The sequence below is a fragment of the Pleurodeles waltl genome, chromosome 1_2 (assembly GCF_031143425.1).
Source record: "Pleurodeles waltl isolate 20211129_DDA chromosome 1_2, aPleWal1.hap1.20221129, whole genome shotgun sequence".
In the NCBI taxonomy this organism is placed as follows: Eukaryota; Metazoa; Chordata; class Amphibia; order Caudata; family Salamandridae; genus Pleurodeles; species Pleurodeles waltl.
In genome coordinates, this window is record NC_090437.1 from 628054129 (window position 1) to 628067519 (window position 13391).

Below are 13391 nucleotides of genomic sequence, written 5' to 3' on the forward strand. Positions count from 1 at the left end.
GCATTAACCTGACTCCAATTTCTTCTGCAGTTATAGTATGAACTACCTAGCCTGCACTCTGCATAAGAATCATACATTTCTCCTTGTTGACAGTCATGCCTCGTTCTTTTAAAATAGACAAATCCCCTTCTAGTCTGTCAATGTTATCCTTAGAAATATCTGCATCAATAAGAATATCGTACTGGAAAACCTGGTCTTCATCAACTCCATCAAACAGTACATTTGTCATTTTCTGGAAATGACGGCAGGCCAAACTGTACACACAAATACCTGTAAGCTCTAAGCTGCAGAAGGCTGCAGAGATTAATTGTTTTGGCAAAATCAAATTATATGCTGAAAGTAAGCTCATTATTGGACAACGCACACAATAGCCTGTTTATGTGGTAATGGGTACCAATCAATTATGACGTTCCTGGTAAATGTGAGGGGTCCACAAATTACTGTCCCTTGATTTATTTTGTGCTATAATGATTGCTAAAAACCCGTTGGAGGAAGCAACAGGTTCGACTATGCCTTGAGGGCAAAGCAATTTTTAAGTTCATCTTTTGTGCTGAGGAGTATAAGCTGCACTTTGTGAACAACAGCTACAGTGTCCTTTTTGAGCTTTCTGTAAAGGCTATCTTCAAACAGTTTGGGAAATTTGTACAGTCCTGCTTCTAAAGATTCATTATCAATAGTAACACAACACAGTAGTGTCAAAAACAGGTCTGCGTAAGACACACAAGCGTCCCTGATCCTGCCATCCTAAAAAAATCCCTATTTTTTTTAACTGAGACATAAACTTAAGTGTACATCTCCATCAATAAACTGCAAAGCTCTGCAAAAAATACTCAAGCATATCTATATCAAACTAATCGAATGCCTTCAGATTAATATGTGATGCAATTATCTATCTCTGGTCACATCTCTGTAAAAGTGACAGATATAACTGAGACTGGCAAACCTGACTCTGGATTAACACTGACTTGTGCATCTCCCATACATACAAAAACAAAGACCTTTGCCAGGCTTACAACCAGTCACACCTGCATTCACTTCACCAGTAAGTACCAATTCACCAAAGTTGTCAGATACTGAGGGCTCTGCTACCCCAATGTGATGCTTTTTCATTTCCACTGATACAGATGGAAAATGTGCTACTTTCTTACAAAACTTACATCTTTTACCTTGGGCTGGCCAATGTTGCTGTTGCCCATATGTAACTATGCATCTTTGAGACACATCTAAAATAACTACCAAATGTTTTCTTGCTATACATTTCCTATGATTCTCTAGAAGAGATGGCACAAACAGGCATGTCCTCTTGCACACAGGTGAAGATCTCTTGTTCTCTTCAGCCATTACTTAGATGAAAGCATTGACCATTCAATGCCACGGACAATGTCCAGAACTACCTTGAGAGAAGGAATCCTACAGCTGAGTAAGTGTTCCTGTATCTTCTTGGAGCAACATCGTAACACTAATTGATCATGTGGGGAAACACAGTTTTCAAAATCAATGTATTACTCAATAGTCTCCCCCTTCCTTGCTTAAGTTTAAAGAAGTTGTGCCTGTGCCTTTCAGGTATTATGAATGGCTCATTAGAATACTGTATCTTCATATGCACTATAGCCTCACAATACTGGTCCAATGTGCCAAAAGCAGCTTTTGGCGCTTTAACTCCCAGCGAATCATCGAAAACCTGCTACTTCAGCCTCACCAAGATCAATGAACAATAAAGTGGTTTGCCTAACATCATTATACTTGCTGAGCTCGATGGCTGTCAAATAATTCTCAAATACTCTTAGCCATTTTGTTTCCACTTCATGGAGAGTTACTTGGTATTTGTCAATAGCTGCATGATATTATGTACACTTTCCATAGTTCATGAACAAAGCCAAATGCACAAGCAAAGCACTGTGAAGTTGCACAAAAGGGAGTGAAAGCAGTTTAAGTCAAGTGAGGCAAAACAGAAATTGTTAACTAAATCTGAATACCAAAAACTAAATTTTGAGAAGAAGGAAATGCAAAGAGCAAGTCACTCAGACAGCATGTGTCACATGTGGTACACCAGAAGCTCGAGTCTTATGGAAATCGCCACAGGCTTTCCTATAGGCACATAACAAACATCTAATTTTGTTAGCTCCACAGTGTCTCTGTAAAACAAAAAGCACTTTTTCAACAGTTTCAGAATAGTGTACAAACAACAAGGCCTTGTTGCTGAGGAGACTAAGTATGCTGCCTAGATGGAGTCACACCCATGAATGATGACTGCATGTGTGTCTCTACAGAAGCATATGCACTGAGTCACCTGAAAGTGATGTCGCCATAACCTTCCTGTTCACGCAGTGAAGACTCGCGATCTCCACCTTTGAGCAGAATTTTAATGTGCGTGGTGAAGGCTGTCTCTCACTAGCTCCACAACTGCTGAGCTCGACCTTCCAAATTATATCACTGGAGCTCTACTACTCCTGCAGCTTACAAAGAGGGAAGTCATGTTGCTGGAAACTGAACGACCCCGGAGGACAGAGATCAGCTTGGTGGAAGCAGTGAGTCCAATCCTAACTGGAGAAATCACTAAAGGTGGGAGGCATTGGTTGGTATGCTTAGAGAAAATAAGAGGCAGCACTTGTGACCAAATATGTTAAGGTATCCTAGATGCTTCAGAAACAATAATTGGCTACCAATAGGAGACTTGGAGATCCAGTACAAGTGCCCACAACCGTATCTTGGGCCACATGGATCCAGAGTGACCAGCAACTATCCCAAGTAGAACAGTGGTACGACTCTGAAATACTTAGCATTTCTGATGCAGAATGAAAATACATAAATACAAAAGTAAACAAGTCAAACTGGTAATACTTATATTACACATATGGATATACCACCATTCACAAGAATCCGTTCTGTTGATATATCTTAGACAACTTGAACGCCTAAAGTCTTAAATAGCCTAAGCATTAACATTCCCTTCAGGCTATGTAAATCTAAGAATAGAAGTGTACCCTTGTCTTCCTATTGCTTGCTATGCAACATTTCAATATGTATTTTCAACTGTTGATCCTTGTTGGGATGGAAAGTTAATTGAATGGCTCTGGAGGACTGTGCTACCCTGTGTTGCTTGGCTGAAATTTCTGTCATTCCCTCAGTGAGCTAGAAAATCATTAAAGCCCTCAAAGGGCTCCTCTTGTTGTACCGAAGGAGACTTCAAAGCTATGCTCTGAGGTTAGGTAGCACCCAAAGTAAATAAGTATTTGACAGAGTGCCAGTTCACCTCGTTATCTGGGCTTGGTAGAACTGGAGGTGGTGGCAGTATGACAAGTGGCAAAGGGATAGGCCTTTCCACTGTACAATTTTGTGCCTGCCCTTGTGCCAAATGTCTGACAGTTCCCTCAAAAGGGGTCACTTACCTCCATACAGAAGGAACGTATGTGAAGGGTACACATTTAAACCTGTGGAATAGTGTGAGGTCTGAATGCATGTTAGACAGTGCTTCTGGTGCTCACGTTGACTCCACACAGGTGTGGCAACTTAAAAAGACGGACAGATTTGTACCAGGCTTCTCAGGTCTATGCTGACATAGAATCCCTCTCTTTTGCATTCTAATTTATTCTCTGCCCCTAGTACAGTATATCTATGCATGTGGGTGCTTTTGAAATCACCAGAGTGCCTTTGCCAAAGTGATACTCGGTTCGCCCCTCTTCCTGCCTCACCTGCTTTCCTAAAAGAAATAGCTTGCTGTTTGGGACTAATACACACTTGACCCTCACGGATTTCAACCACTAAAGGCAAAGTTCTATTTAGATTACAATTATGAACAACTTCTCCAAGACGGAGTAAGAAACGACCAATGAACTCTTATATAACATCTTTTCACCATTACTAACCAAAATGTTGTGTTATTGAGAATCAGAAATGCCTTGTTCTTTCTCGAGAAGAACAATTATCATATTTAAAAAGCAACACATCTACTAAATAGTTTCTGATTTAATAAATACATTACTCCACTAGGGGGCAAACGGAAGGCAAATTTGGATAAAGGGTATTCAAACAGACGGGGATTCAATATGTTGCTAGTGTCTTTACATAAATTACACTTTAAGGATCCAAGCATTATACACCACTGAATAACGAGCACATCTTTCATTTTGAATAACATTAAGCAATCAAACTTATTTAACTCGGGTCACTAAATTAAATGGCAAAAATAGAAGTCTCAATACTAGTTAATGGGATATCCAAAAACATAAAAGACGTTTACACACGTTTTTATTGAAAGCAAAACATCATGTAATCACTATTCTTAGTAAAAAGGCTCAAATGCAAGCTTTTGAAATTGAGGACTTGTTACCAGTACCTGTTGGTAGGCTGTTATGTCCAGACCTGGTGATGGGAGACTCTTGCACCACACTGCCTCTATTACCTACAGCATTTGACATCCAGTTGTAGAAGCTCACGGATGATGGTTCAGACAACAAAGGATGTTCTGATAGGATTTCTGTCGCCACCGGGTTCGCTGTATTAAACAAGTAATGAAGAAAAGAGTAGAATCTAATAACTAACATCTTTTAGTTAAGATGGCAAACAGTGTGGAGAATACAGCTGTCATCTGTCATTAAAGCAGATGTAAACAGAGCATGTCAAATTATGTTAAAAATGATGGAAGAAGGGGGTGCTGGGACTGCAATGCATTCATCAAGAATGCATTATTCCCATCTGTGCTGCTGCTAGTCTAAAACAAATACTGCTGAAGGGCTTGGGCAGCTATATTCCAGCTGCCTATAGGCGAAGCAATTTTGCCTGTGGAAGGACACAACTTCTGCTCAAATTAAAACATGTACTACTGTCCACTAAAATGTGCTTAGCTACAGCCCCACTATGTAGTATATCTGAACGCTCCTTTTAAGGTTAATCGCATAGGGTCTGGTGACAGTTTTGGTCTCAAGCTAAGCCTAAAAAATAGGGAACTGAAATTATTAAACAAGAACAACAGCATCCATGTCAAACAATATGTCATTAACTATATTGTTCTCATTAAACCAGTTTATGTTTTAATAAGTAAACTGATCAGCCTGGAATCTATGTGGCCAGGAAATGAATATCAGGTTTCAATCCCCTGAAAACAAAATACTGTAAGCAATTCAAGTTACGGTCTCTGACACAGTTTACCATGATTTATTGGGTGATTGCTCTCACAGCCAGCTTTTCAGAAACAAAATCAGGGTGAATCCAATCTATAGCTTTGCCACCACACCTGTCTTTTAGCTACAAGGTCTATTAAGAGGTTCCACCAGGGCTTTTCCTCTTCACACGTGCTGTTAATGTTTCTCTCTATCCTTTAGATACATTGGGCCAGATGTAGCAACTTCTGCATTTGCGATTCGGAAATTGCGAGTCTGTGCGACTCGCAATTTCCGAATCACAAATGCGGATGCAGAACGGTGTCTCAGACACCGTCTGCAACTCACTATGGGGTCGGAAAGAACCACCTCATAAATATTAATGAGGTGGGTCGCATTTTGCAACCCCCATAGCGAGTCCTTAAAGGAAAACGAGTTGCAAAATAAAAAAAATAACGAAACCATTTGGTTTCGTTTTTTCAGAGTAGGCAGTGGTCCATTGGACCACTGCCTGCTCTGAAAAACCCTTTTTGGCAACATTCACATTGCGAATGAGTTACCACCAGTGTGACACTGGTGGTAACTGCGAATTGCTTTGCGACCGCATTCGCGGTCACAAAGCAATTCTGCATTGCGATGCGAGTCGCAAATAGGAAGGGAACACCCCTTCCTATTTGCGAGTCGCATTCACAATTTGCGAGTCGGTACCGACTCGCAAATTGTGAATGTGCATCGCAGAAGGCTTTTTGCATGGCGCAGACTGCGATTTTCGCAGTTTGCACCATGCCAACAGCTTACTACATCTGGCCCATTGTCTAGAACCTTCAGTATGTACTCCATTTACTACGCTGATGACATTCAACAGATGACTAGATTTGCCCAGCACTGCTGGTTGCTGCCCTGGGGAATTTGATGGGGAACTATTTCCTAAATTTAAATCCAGAAAAAACCAAGGTGGTATTGCTGTTCAAGATATTTCCTTGTGGAAGTCTGGTCTCTAGCCACAGCTCTGCAAGAATTACTGTGATAGACACCAAGGTGAAACATCTTGGCTTTATTTTATATCAAGGCAGCCCCAGGGACATCAATCATCTGTGATTTATTCCTCATATTTCCTGCAGCATTAGCTATGATGTAACACTGTTGAGTTATGAGCCAACTTCTGTAGTTACAGAATATGGGCCTGATTACGACCTTGGCAGATGGGATACACCGTCACAAATTTGACGGTTATCCCGTACACCATATTACAAGTTCCATTATATCCTATGAAACTTGTAAAACGCTGGATGGGTTATCGGTCACGTTTGTAACTGAGTATCCTGTCCTCCAAGGTGGTAATCAGGCCGTAGGTCCTTCACCAACTCTTATGGTAGCAATCTTTATCTTGGGAAGTCTGGTTACAAAATGAAAAAACCCACGATACACTCAATAAAAAGTTGAACAAAGTTTGACTACATCAAAAAAGCTCTCCAAGCTCTACAATGGCTACCCATTCAACAATGCATTGTTTTTAAGGTGATGTGCATTATTCATCAGGTCGTTTTGGCACCAGATTCTAATTTCTTTGACTCTTTCTGTAGGAAGCTGGCCTGGTGTGCTATAAAGGAGGACAGGGTTGCTGTCCTAACAGGGGTAGAGCAGGACAGGTTTGCTGTTCTAAAGGCTCTAAAGAAGGAGAGATTTGCTGTCCTAAGTTGTTAGGGTTGGTGCAGTGCTGCTGCCCAAAGTTTCCCTGGAAGGGCATAAGGGCTGCTTCACGTTTTCTAAGATAGGGCAGGTTTGCTGCCCTATCTTAGGTGCCTTTCAGACAAATTCGTTTATCCCTGGGAGCTCAACTGTGGTAGCTTTTGGTTCCTGTGGTACAGGTTCCATCCTAGGGGTGGTGTCCTCCCTCAGAGGAGTGGGATCCTCAGTGGGATTGTGGATAGGAGGTAATCTTGTATCCTGCCTTTCTGAGTGAGTTTTTAGGAGTGTCCTGGGCTATTAATCCAGGGTCCAGGGCTTCTTTCCTACTTTGCTCTTTAGCCTGTTATGAGGTTCAAGTGAGCAAATGTTTGGGGATGCCCAGCATGGCATTCGAGGTCTCCAGGTCGGTCACTACCTAGGACGCACTCAACCGGTAGGTTAGAAGAGACTACCACCTGTTTAGGGCCAGTAACTCCACCCCAGCTAAAGTCTACCATATCTATGGGGAGGCACTGAGTAGAGTTATTCATATCAGTGAATTGGTACTTCTGACCAAGCAGGGGTTGTTCAGGTGACACTAACTTTTCAGTTACTATGGTGACACTGGCACCTGTGTCCCTGTAGGCCTCAGCCTCAACACCATTTACCAGGATGTGCTGCTTGTACTTATCCATGTTAAGGGGACAAGCAACTTTGGTGGCAAGGCCAGTGCCACCCTGAGAGACAAAAGTTGTCTCAGGGGTTCTATACCTATACCACGTCCCACTACAGACCCAAAGCTGAACCCAACTACACCCTTGGGCTGACCACTCCTAGTAGTCCTACCACTACTGCTAGGGGCACAAGAAGTAGCTGGGGGTAGTAGTGGTAAAAGGCTCAGGGCCATTCCTTGGACAGGAGCAGTCTCCTGGCCTATGGCCTTTGTTTTTGCAAACATAGCACCAATGCTTTTTAAAGTTGGAAGGAGGAATAGGTTTTAGACCCACCCCCAGAAGAGTTTTGTGGGCCTGATGAAGACTCCTTGCTTTTGCCTTTGCCCCCACCTTTGTCATGAGACTTACCTGCTTCCTTTTTCTTGTTGTCACCTCCTGATTGAGCTTTCCTGCTCACTCTAGTTCTGGCCCATTTGTCTGCCTTCTTTCCTAATTCTTGGGAAGAGGTCAGATCAGAGTCAACCAAGTGATGGTGAAACAAATCAGACACACCACAGTGCTCTCTCAGGATAAGATTGTATACGCCCTGATAATCACTGACTTTGCTGCCGTGTAACCAGCCTTCCAAAGCTTTAATAGAACAGTCCACAAAATCCACCCAATCTTGGGAGGACTCTTTCCTGGTCTCCCTGAACTTGATTCTATATTGAACAATAAAGAACACAGCACACAATATAAACCACAGTATTATGTGAATGGTAACCTCCAAGGTATGTAGAAACAATTGAAGAAAAAGGTACGTAAGTATCCCGCGTTCTTAAAATAAAGTCTCTTTAATTGAAAACGTAGTTTGCTTCATAGAGGGAACATCCATCAAACACAGCCAACATGTGTTTCGTCACACAGGTGACACTTTCACGGCTAAAAATCAGGTATAGCTGTAAAGAAATTAAGTATCTCCAAGTTACAGTGTTGGTTAACACATCTGGAACTGTATTTGAGCTGGTAGTTAAAGCGTGTCCCACTGAAGAAAATCGATATGACTGGACAATCAACTGAGAAAAGGGCCTTGATAAGTCCGAAGGCGCAGTCCAAACATGGCCGAGTGCCGTGACATGTGAAGGTTTCCAAGCAAGTCTAAATGCTTGTATGTATGTAAGTGTGTGAGGATGTGTGTGGGAATGGATGTATGCATGTATGGATGAATGAGGGGATGAGTGTGTAAATGAGTGTGTGAAGGTGTGTATGTATGTTAGGGGGGTCTGGAGTTTGGGGAGGAAACCTGGGGACGGGGGGGGGCAGAGAAGACCCCTATCAGGGACAGGGAAAGAGTTCCCTGTCACTGATAGTGCCTACCGCCATGGTTTTTGTGGCGGTAAGGAAGCCACGAAAACCATGGCAGTAGGTGGGGTCATAATCCCGCAGGCGGGCTAGTGACGGCCGTCTGGCTAGAAAGTGAAGTCTCCAGCCTGGCAGCTGTTACCGCTGTGGTGGACGGAGTGGTAGCCAAACCGCCAATGTCATATTATTGGGGAAAAGTACCGCCAGCCTGTTGGCAGTACTATTCTCCATTTTACCGCCGTCCGCCAGGGTTGTAATGAGGGCCTAAATCCCTGACACTAAGTACAACGTGTACCCCTAGTCAGTAAGTGGTCTTTCCTGTGGAAAGTGCCAAGTGACAGAGTGGTAAGGCAATTGCAAGTGCTTATCCTACCGTTGCACCACCGACGTAGAAAGCTAGCTTGGGGTGTGGTGGGCACCTACGGTACTTACACCTTATACCAGATCAAGATAGTGTAGGCAGTGTCTAGAAGCCAGGCTCTCTAGAGGTAGCTGTAGATGAAAAGCCAAGGCTCATCTAGGAGATGTGCAGAGCTCATGCAATTCAACTGTAGTCACACAGCACTCACACGCATGAAAGAAAACATGTAGTGTTACAAAAATAAAGGTACTTCATTTTAGAGACACACATTACCAAAGGACCTAGAGAGGCAACCCTCCAATAGGAGGTAAGTAACACACTAGATGGGTACAGTAGTAATCCGCAATGGGCATAGAGAGCAATATAAAGCAGTGCAATAGCAATAGACAATTGTGACCCTAGGGGGAGCCCAAACCATATACTAAAAAATGGACTGCGAATGCAGGACCCCCACCTAGGTAAGTGGAATGTGTAGAGGGAAGCTGGGGTAACGAGGAAAACCCAAAGTTAAGTACCATGGTGTCGCCCAGCGACCAGGTAAAAAGGAGTAAGTTACTGGATTTTCCCCATATCACCCAAAAGGACTAAAAGGAAGAAAATACAACACCCAGACAAAACTGCAAGAAACCAGCATTAGATTCTTGAAGAGGAAGACCTGCGGAAGAAGGGGACCAAGTTCAGAAGTCACAGAAGTGTCCAATGGGGGCAGGGGCCACTACCCACCCATTTGTGATTGCAGGAGTTGGTCGATGGTAGGACGAAGACAGTCAGCAATGCAGCCCTGGAGACGGTGAAGAGTTCCTGGAGGATGCAGTAGACGTCCCATGCCGGATGGATGACTGCAGTCGTTTAGTGGCATGGAGAAGCAACCAACAAGCCTTGGCAAAGGCAGAAGTTACGGCGAAGCAAAGGTGGAGCTGCCGGGGACCAGCAAGGTCGAGGAGGACTCAACCCATGGGGAGCCATGGGAGGTACCCTCAAGCAAGGCAGAGAGTCCACAGAAGAAAAGGCAGCCCCCACAGGAGACCCATTGGAAGAGGAACCAGGAGTCGCAGAGGAGCCCACGCAGCACAACTGGAGAAGGGTCCCACGCCGCAGGAGAAGCACGCAGAGGGCTGTGCATCACAGGAAGGAGTGCTGGGGGCTGGGGCTACATGAAGCCTGAAAATCCCTTGGAGGAGATGCCAAAAAGCCTTGGTAGCTGCAAGAGACACTGTGCACGGGGTACTGTCCTGCGTGGGAAGGGAAGACAAGGGTTCACCTCAACCAAAGTTGGACAGCTGGCAGAGAGGACCAAAAGGACTTCTCCAGACCACCACTGGGGATGCAGGATCCACGCAGCTCAGGATGAGGGGAGATCCATGCAGCCGGTCGTCGTTGCAGTTGGTGCCCACGGATGTAGGGGAGTGACTCCTTCACTCCAAGGGAGATTCTTTCTCCCTTCTCGTGCAGACTGAAGTCTTGCCGCCCTCAGAGGATGCAAAGCTGGGGAAATGTTGCATAAGCTGGAAGGAGCAGTGGAAACAATGTTGTAAGCAAAGTCTTTGTCGTGGATGCAGATTGTCGGTTCCTGGACAGTCCAGTCGCAGCTCCAGTGGCCAGTAGTCGAATTAAGGTGGCAGAGGAGTACTGCTGGAATCTTGCAAGCCGAATCTGAGGACCCATCCCAGAGGAAGACCCTAAATAGCCCTGAAAGGGAGACTGGTCATCTAGCCAGGTGACCACCTATCAGGAGGGGGCTCTGACGTCACCTGCCTGACCTGGCCACTCAGATGCTCCGAGAGGCCTCTGCCCACCTTGGATTCAAGATGGCAGAATCAAGGGACCCTCTGGAGGATCTCTGGACACCGCCCTTGGGGTGGTGATGGACAGGGGAGTGGTCACTCCCCTTTCCATTGTCCAGTTTGACGCCAGAGCAGGGACTGGGGGTCCCTGAACCGGTGTAGACTGGTTTATGCGAAAAGGGCACAAATGTGCCCTTCAAAGCATACCAGTGGCTTGGGGAGGCTACCCCTCCCAAGGCATGTAAAACCTATTTCTAAAGGGAGAGGGTGTTACCCCTGTCCCAAAGGAAATCCTTTGTTCTGCCATCCTGGGCTTGAGCTGTTCAAGCAGCAGGAGGGCAGAAACCTGTCTGAGGGGTGGCAGCAGCTTGGGCTGTCCGGAATACCCCAAAAGGCTGGTAGGAGCAATGCTGGGGGTCCTCTAAGGAGCCCCCAGAGTGCATGTCATCATACAACCAATACTGGCAACAGAGTGCATGGAATCATACTTCTAATACTGGCAACAGTATTGGGGTATGATTCGACATGTTTGATACCAAACATGCCTAGGTTTGGAGTTATCATTATGTAGCTGGAAATAGGAAGTGATCTAGGTCCATTACACAAGTAAAATAGCATCCCTGCACTCACAAGGTCCAGGAAAATGGAACTGGAGTTCATTAGGGCACCTCTGCTAGTGCAGGGGTGCCCTCACACACAGGTACTTGCACCCTGCCCACTGGGTTAGGAGGGCCTATATCAATTAAAGTGATCTGTAGTCAAAGGGGTGCCTGCACCCTTTCACACAAGCTGCAATGGTAGGCCTGCAGGTACACTTTGAATGTACCAAATGCAAAGTGTACCAGGGTACCATATACTGGGGACTTACATGGGGGCACCAGTATGCCAAATGTGGGGTGTATGTTGTTTGAGTAACCAAGTTTAAAGGGAGAGAGTATAATCACTGGGGTCCTGGTCAGCAGGATCCCAGTGAACACAGTCAAACACACTGACAAACAGGCAAAAAGTGGGGGTAACCATGCCAAAAAGAGGCTACTTTCCTACATTTTCATATTCATGTCCATCACTTCCCTTTATTTCAGTTTTTAGTCTTTAATGCTTGTGCACCGCCAAACAAGAGCTGTTGTGGTGGACATTCTCCTAGGGTTCCACTCACCAGTCATAGAACCAAGATCACTAAGCTTTCCATAAGACTTTAAAACATATCTTTTGTGTTGAGTTAGGTTTGTCACGCCTTGTGTCAGATTGGGGTGTCTCAGTTTCTCAACTACAAGAAGCCCAGGTGTATATGTGTGTATTTTAAATAGATTCACAAAATTGGTCAATTGCCTTGCATGAAGGAAAAGTGGCAATCTCAAAGTCTGCTTTATGGTGACTCCTGTACATCTAATGGTGAGTGCTCTCTCTACTATATGTAGGTTCATGGCACATTTGTGCTGCACTATCAGAAATCTCCATTTCATTTTTTAAGGATCTTACCGTTTATACAGTGTGTTGTGGCACAGTTATTGCCATTTTATTGGCACTATATTGAACAATGAAATCGAAGTGCGACAGACTGAGTTGGTCTTGCTAGCATCTGAACTTTTCAAATGCAGAACAATCAAAATGCCGGCAGCGAGTACTTAACACTTTAAGCCATTTTGCTGATAAGGATAGAATGAGACAATAGGAAAGATGAAGGCAATTAAAAGCACAAAAGGAAAAATAATGTGAACTATGTAATTTCTTCTGTCAGAATGATCTTACACAGTTCTCTCCTGTCTTCATCTCAAAGACCTTGATTCCCAAAGATGGAAACAATTGATGGAAACAAATGGCATTGAATATTCAGATTTAAGATTAATTCATTTTTTTTATTTTTTTAAGAAACCCCTGGACATAGTGAGCACCGATGCCACTAGAAGCAGCCAAAAATAATTCTTATTGGGCACATCTTTTACATGCAAACCTTCTTAAAAGGCATATAGAAACAACATTCGAATGAAAATGCCTCCGTTCCTCTAAAACGTGCATGAATGGCACCAAGAGACAGAAAGCTTTCAAGTGTACATCAATCTTTAATTGAGGAAACTGTTCAATCTGAAATATTCAGTATTGATGCATATCTTGTGTCTGACCGAAGCCACAGAAGTAATGAGAATGTGGCCCTCGGAGAAGATATCCTGTCAAAGTTGAATTCAAGTAGGGAGTGGTATGTTAAAAAACATGCTAGAGGACAGGTTTTGGGGGTGATCTGAAAGGCTGATGGTACCAATGGAATGAATAAAACGCCGATTCTAACCACTCTCAGCAAGAACAATTCAAGAATGTTTACCTGTAGGTAATGACTGTCTTTCCAGAAAGGAAAATTTTATTTACCCTGTAAGCATCTGTTCAAGTCATGTACTGCTGTAGATTCACATGCTGTGAATACTCCTGCTGTCTAGTGTGAAGCCAGATGTGTGCAAGTTATTTTTTTTTA

The 13391-nt window shown here is 44.0% G+C and overlaps 1 protein-coding gene across 20 annotated transcripts in view; it reads right to left on the bottom strand.

Moving 5' to 3' along the window:
- Window positions 1–13391, bottom strand: part of BLTP1 (bridge-like lipid transfer protein family member 1) — a 1779540-nt gene that overhangs the window by 850971 nt on the left and 915178 nt on the right. For all 20 annotated transcript variants that reach the window (XM_069242474.1, XM_069242454.1, XM_069242518.1 and 17 more), the window contains one exon: window positions 4337–4495. In XM_069242474.1, the coding sequence (XP_069098575.1) occupies window positions 4337–4495 (159 nt within the window). The remainder of the gene's footprint in view (window positions 1–4336; window positions 4496–13391) is intronic.